A 6,710-nucleotide genomic window follows, 5' to 3' on the forward strand; every position below is an offset into this window, starting at 1 on the left:
TTGAGGTAAGAGGTAAAAATATTTGGAACGTGGCCTGTATAATTGATTTGGGTTAGCCATTTAAACAAAGATAGTTTTGTACTCTGTTGCAAGAGTTCAATCTTTTTTTTTTTTTTTTTTTTTTTGTAGAGACAGAGTCTTACTTTTTCGCCCTCAGTAGAGTGCAGTGGAGTCGCTCCACCAACCTCCAACTCCTGGGCTTAGGCGATTCTTCTACCTCAGCCTCCCAAGTAGCTGGGACCACAGGTGCCCGCCACAACACCCAGCTATTTTTTGTCGCGGTTTGGCCGGGGCTGGGTTCGAACCCGCCACCCTCGGTATATGGGGCTGGCGCCCTACTCACTGAGCCACAGGCGCCTCCCGCAAGAGAACAATCTTAAATAGTATCTGAAGAACTAGAATTTTAAAGTGGCACTTTTTTTTTTGTCTTTTAAAGATCCGCCTTTACACAGCACAGCTATATATGATGATGAGGAAGAATTCTCCAAACACTGTGGATTATCCATCCCTTCAACTCCTCCAGGACAAGAAGCAAAATGGTACAGTTATATTTCAAGAAATTGTTTAACCTTGGTTATTGGGATTTCTGAGGAACTCTTTTAAGATGGAAGTTAATAAAACTAAAGCTTTTTAAGATCTTTTGAGCCAACTTGTTATGTGTTTCCTTAGGAGAACTGGGAGATAAAAATTTTTTAATAATTGGTATTGCTTATAATAATTATGATAATTACAGTGATTTTTTTTGTAATTCACATCTGATTAGCCTAGAAAACATGTCTATGAAGGTAGCTTAGCTTTGAGGTAGAACAAACAAGAAAAGAGGGAAAGATTTTATGAGCATAAGATTTTAGGTGATTTTGGCAGGTCCCTTTAATTTACAAATTCTCTATCACAAATTAGATGTTTTCTTCTATGTAGTAGGTGACAATTATAAAGGAAATATAGTTGCTTTTGGATATGTTTTCCTGAAGTTGGAGTCCTACAAATTTATATGAAGGTGTAGGTCAGGTCAACCTCTATAAAAATGATTTTATAGAGACAACTTGAAAACTATAACGAAAAACTCTTCAATAATTATATTACTAATTGCAAATTATTAACTAGAGCAACTCCTTGGCTTAAGAACCTCAGTTAGGTACTGCGTCAATTCTAGTTATTAAACGTAGTTGGCAAGTAGTAAAACTGGTTTTAAACACATAGCCCAGTTAGGGAGAAATCTGAATGAGGAAGTCATTTTCAGGTTGTGTGCATTGGAAACTTTATAGCACTTGGTTATTTTGGTGTCTCCAGTTCTTTATACGTTTCTGGAAATCACGAAGGGCCAAATATTTGGGAAAACATGCACTCTACACAGTGGTGCATATAATGGTTGAAGAGGAATTTTTGGAATCAGTAAGGTATTCAAATGGTTCAGAAACATAAAAGGGTTTATAATAAGTCTTCATCTCAATTCTGTCATCACTCTGCTCATGGAGCCCAATTTTTTGTGTCCCCTTTTACTTCTCATTATTAATTTCTTTTCTTTCTTTTTTTTTTTTTTTTGCAGTTTGGCCAGGGCTAGGTTTGAACCTATTGCCTCTGGCATATGGGGCCAGCACCCTACTCCTTTGAGCCACAGGCACCGCCCTCATTATTAATTTCTTATATGTTCTTTCACAGTTTCTCAATGCATGTGAAAGTAAATGAGAATCCAAATTTTTCTCCTTTGTATGTAGAAAACGCAGCATACCTTGCTCTCTAGTCTTTTCACTTAATCTGTCTCTAAGATGACAGTGTACACAGAGCTGTCTCCTTGTCACCCTTGCGGGCATGTCACAACTGGTGTTCTGCAGTGTGTCTGCCCAGCTGGCATGGATGGGCATTCAGTGTCTGCAGTCTCTGCTGCCATGCCCAGTGCGATACCAGGGACAGGAGCATGTCCAGGGCACACACATGCCTTTGTCTACAGGATAAATTCATGAAAGTGAAATCTTGGGTCACATGAAATGTACAATAGTCATTTGTGTAATTACTGTCACATTGCCAACCAGGGAGGTATCAAACTTGTATTTTTGCCACCGTGCTAGCTCAAACATGCTCTCTCAGTTCCGTTTCCATGAGTGTTTTTCTTATGAATGATCGAGCAACATCTGTTCGTATATTTGCAAGCCCTTGAATTTCTCTTTCTGGAAGCTTTTTATGTCTCTTTCCCCTTTTTGCTAGCTGTTGGTCATTTTCTTCCTGACTACACTGACTTCATTGAAACATCATTGAGATGAGCCCCTTGTTACAGATTTGTTTTGCTAGTTCATCTGTCTTTTGACAACACACATAGGCAGTGTTTATTTTTATGTAGATGTGGTATTACATGTGTCATTCTTTCAGGATTTAGGAAATTGAGGTCACAGGAGGGCATCTCCCTTCACGTTTTCTTCATATTGAAATCCTTCGTCCTTTCTATCCCTGTGTGAGGTGTGGAGCCAACACTTTGTCTCTGTTCTAGATGGCTACTCTCTTGTCTCAGTGCTGTTTATCACATGTCCCTTCTTTCCTCTGCTGATGGAGTTGTCACCACTTTTTTTTTTTTTTTTTTTTGAGACAGAGCTTTAAGCTGTCACCTTGGGTAGAGTGCTGTGGCATCACAGCTCACAGCAACCTCCAACTCCTGGACTTGAGCAATTCTCTTGCCTCAGCCTCCCAAGTAGCTGGGACTACAGGTGCTCACTACAATGCCCGGCTACTTTTTGGTTGTAGTTGTCATTGTTTGGCAGGCCCAGGCTGGATTCGAACCTGCCAGCTCTAGTGTATGTGGCTGGTGCCTTAGCCACTTGAGCTACAGACACCAAGCCTGTCACCTCTCTTATGTGTCACGTTCCATCCATACCAGGTGTATTCTCGACTTCCTGTTTTGTTCAGTGGGTTTTCTGTGTAGCCCTGCTCCATTGCTGTCCTTGTGGTTGTTGAGGCTTTGTGATGTGTTTAAAGTGTCCAGTGGTGCCGGCTATTCCCTCATTGACTGGTACAGTCTTGGCTGTCCTGCGTTTTGTTTATGTGAAAAGCAAAAATAACTTAATTTTATTGGGTTAGTTTTATAAATTAAACTAGAAAGAGTATTTGATGATTTTTCCATTTGTTCAAGTTCTGTCTTTTAGTGCTGTTCAGAATTTTAATTATATTGGTTTTGTACATTTCCTAAATTTATTCCAAGATGATTTGTCTTTTTGTGTGTTTGGTAATTATTATTTTATATGTGGAGTCTTTTCTTACATTTTATCTTCGTTGCTGTGGTTGATTTTATATGTGAAAGCTATAAATTATGTACATTAAATTTTTTACTATAGGGAATTCATTTTTAATTTAATTTTCTAAATTATTGAACATTTAGTATTTGCCAAATACTCTTATAGATTCTAGAAAGTAGAGATGAAGAAGAAACAGATCCCTAAAAATAGACTATTCATGTTGCTTAATACTGAGTTATGCTGAGTTATGCATTTTACCAGAATTCACCTATTGAAATAATTATGTGTTTTTTACTCATTTGACCCACATTGACAGTTTTACTAAGATTTCCTATGTTATAAACTATCTGGCTCAGCGCCTATAGCACAGTGGTTACAGCGCTAGCCACATGCACCGAGGCAGGTGGGTTCAAGCCCAGCTTGGGCCAGCTAACCAGTAATGACAACTACAACAACAACAACAAAAATAGTCAGGTGTTGTGACAGGCTCCTATAGTCCCAGCTACTTAGGAGGCTGAGGCAGGAGAATCGCTTAAGCCCAATAGTTGGAGGTTGCTGTGAGCTGTGACCCCACAGCATTCTACCAAGGGCAACATTGTGAGACTCTTGTCTCAAAAAAAAATAAAAATGAAATAAAAACTATCTTTGCATTCCTGGCCTAAAAAGCCTCCCTTGCTGGATTTGGCCACTTGCTGATCTCAGACTTCTAGGTGTGTTCTTCAGGCCTCCACGTGGCCCATTCATCCCCCGTGTCTGCCGCTGCTCTCTGCTGCCTTTCACATTCTACATGTCACCTCCTCACAGCCCTCTGCTCTGACCCCACACAGGAACTATCACCATCTCCACTAACATGCTTTCTTTACTGTGATCTTTCTCCACAATAGAAATAGCTTTAAAAAAGGGCGGGACTTGGCTCTGTTCAGAGCTATCTATACCCAGGTTCTTAAGGCACGACTTGGCTGTATAGACACTCAGCAAATACGGAAGTCATCCTTTATTCATGAAGTATAGTGTTGTGGTCAAGGCGACTGACCTGGGACCCATTGTGTAGGACTCAAATCCCTGTCCTGCCCCTACTAAGTATTTGACTTTGGGGAAGATGTTGCTTCCAGGGTCCATCATCTGGAAAGGGTTGATGATACAACCTGGCTTGTGTGATTGTTTTAAAGAGGTTGGAAAGGGTCGCTGTGGGAGGTGATGCCCAGATATCTGGCTTGTATAGTGGATTGACACTGGTGGCCAGACTAAGGTACGCGCTGACGGAAGACTAGGTTTTGTGGAGAGACCATGATGTTGATGGGAAGACCTCAGAGGGGCCTTTGTGTGCCTGAGTCTGGAGTTCAGAGGGGAGGTGGGGCCTGAGATTATTCGCACAGGGGCAGTGCGTAGCTGGTCTGAGGGCAGTGAGAACAGGGTTTGTCCTAGCCTCTTGTCTCTGCTGTCTGGGTGGAGGAGGAGAAAGAAGGAAGGAAGAAAAACCAGGAGAGTGTTTAGGGAAGTACTAGGGTGTGTCTCTGTGTGTGTATGTGTGTGGTCAGGAGGGTCAAATGCAGCTAAGCAGTTAAAGCAAAGACTGACAAGATTTATTGCATTTAACGATAAATCCGGTTGCCAGATGCTCTTGGTAACCCTGGTTTTGATAGCATTTTGGTGGCATGATAAGTCCAAACAAAATATTTCATTTGGGTTTTTCAGTTTCTTGCTGAATACAAAAGAAAAGGCAGAGGGATGCCCTGGAGAGAGACTGCATTTCCCAGCATTCATTAACCAGACCCCCAACCCTACATAGGGATGGATGTTCAGATTTTCTGATCTTGGGTCTCCTCCTGTCTTCCCTGTATGTGCAGCTGGGTCTACTCTGAGCTTGCTCTTGCCCTGCCCCAGTTCACTGTCATGGTTTAACTCCCTGTGTGCTACTGTTTCGACATCTGTCTCTTGTCTCTCCCTCCTACAAGTCACAAGATGTCCTGTGTGTTGGTCACACTTCCCTGGATATCCATAGACACTGTGGACTTGACCACGGCAAAACCCAGCTCCAGCCTCTTTCTCATTTCACGGCACTGAACTCCTTTAGTCCTGTGAATTCTTTGGGAATTAACAGTCCTGGTAGCTACATAGTCCCCTCACATCCAGATCTGGGGATCAGTCCTGCCATTTTCCTCTATCTGGTCCATCCATCCTACCCTAGCCAGGGTGCGCCTTAAAAATCCATTTCTTGTCTCGGCACCTGTGGCTCAAGCGGCTAAGGTACCAGCCACATAGACCTAAGCTGGCAGGTTTGAATCCAGCCTCAGCCTGCCAAACAACAATGATGGCTGCAACCAAAAAATAGCTGGGCGTTGTGGCAAGCGCCTGAAATCCCAGCTACTTGGGAGGCAGAGGCAGGAGACGCGCTTGAGCCCAGGAGTTGGAGATTGCTGTGAGCATGATGCCATGGCACTCTACCCAAGGCTACAGCTTGAGGCTCTGTCTCAAAAAAAAAAAAAATCCATTTCTCCTCTCCATGCTGTCACCACCTCCCTGTGGCTGCCACTGTTCAGGGACTTTCACTTTGCCCATCGTTCCTGCTGACCAGTGTTCCTGCTGCAGTTCTTCCAGGTTTCCTTGTCTCTTGAATTCCCTCTTTGTGGACCTCTCACCCACACAACTTCCAGAGTGATCTTTTATTTTTTTTAGAGACAAGGTCTCTCTGGTGACCAGGCTATAGTGCAGTGGCACTGTCATAGCTTGCTGCAGCCTGTGGGCTCTGGGTATCTTCCTGCCTCCTTGCGTCAACCTCCTCAGTAGTTGGTACTGCAGGGGCACACCCCCATAGCCCAGCTAGGTTTTTCTTTCTTTCCTTTTTTTTAAGAGACGGAGTCTTGCTGTGTTGTTCATGCTGGTCTCAAACTCCAGGCCTCAGGCAATCCTCTCTCCTCAGCATCCCAAAGTGCTGGGATCACAGGTGTGCGCCACCATACCCAGCCTCAGAGTGATTTTTCTAAAACACAAGTCTTGGCTCGGTGCCTGTGGCTCAAGCGGCTAAGGTGCCAGCCACATACACCTGAGCTGGTGGGTTCAAATCCAACCCGGGCCCGCCAAACAACAATGACGGCTATAACCAAAAAATAGCTGGGTGTTGTGGCGGGTGCCTGTGGTCCCAGCTACTTGGGAGGCAAAGGCGGGAGACTCGCTTGAGCCCAGGAGTTGGAGGTTGCTGTGAGCTATACCATGGCACTCTACCCAGGGGGACAGCTTGAGGCTCTGTCTCAAAAAAAAATAAAACTTTATTCACCATACTTCGCACTTTGAGATTGGTGTAAAATAAATGTTGTACTGAATCAAATGAAAAGATGAAAGAATTAAGTGTAAAAGAAAGTATTCCTTTGTTTTTTGAGACAGAGTCTTACTTTGTCGCCCTCAGTAGGTGCTGTGGCGTCACAGCTCACAGCAACCTCCAATTCTTGGGCTTAAGCGATTCTCTTGCCTCAGCCTCCCAAGTAGCTGGGA

General features: G+C 43.4%; 1 protein-coding gene across 1 annotated transcript in view; it reads left to right on the plus strand.

Annotated features, from left to right (window-relative positions):
- The window catches only part of CENPU (centromere protein U), a 35,127-nt gene that overhangs the window by 7,070 nt on the left and 21,347 nt on the right, over positions 1–6,710 (plus strand). Inside the window, exon 4 of the mRNA XM_023514910.1 lies at positions 437–600. Within this exon, the coding sequence (XP_023370678.1) occupies positions 437–600 (164 nt within the window). The remainder of the gene's footprint in view (positions 1–436; positions 601–6,710) is intronic.

Source organism: Otolemur garnettii, unplaced genomic scaffold (assembly GCF_000181295.1).
Source record: "Otolemur garnettii isolate 467f Iridium unplaced genomic scaffold, OtoGar3 scaffold00061, whole genome shotgun sequence".
Lineage (NCBI taxonomy): Eukaryota > Metazoa > Chordata > Mammalia > Primates > Galagidae > Otolemur > Otolemur garnettii.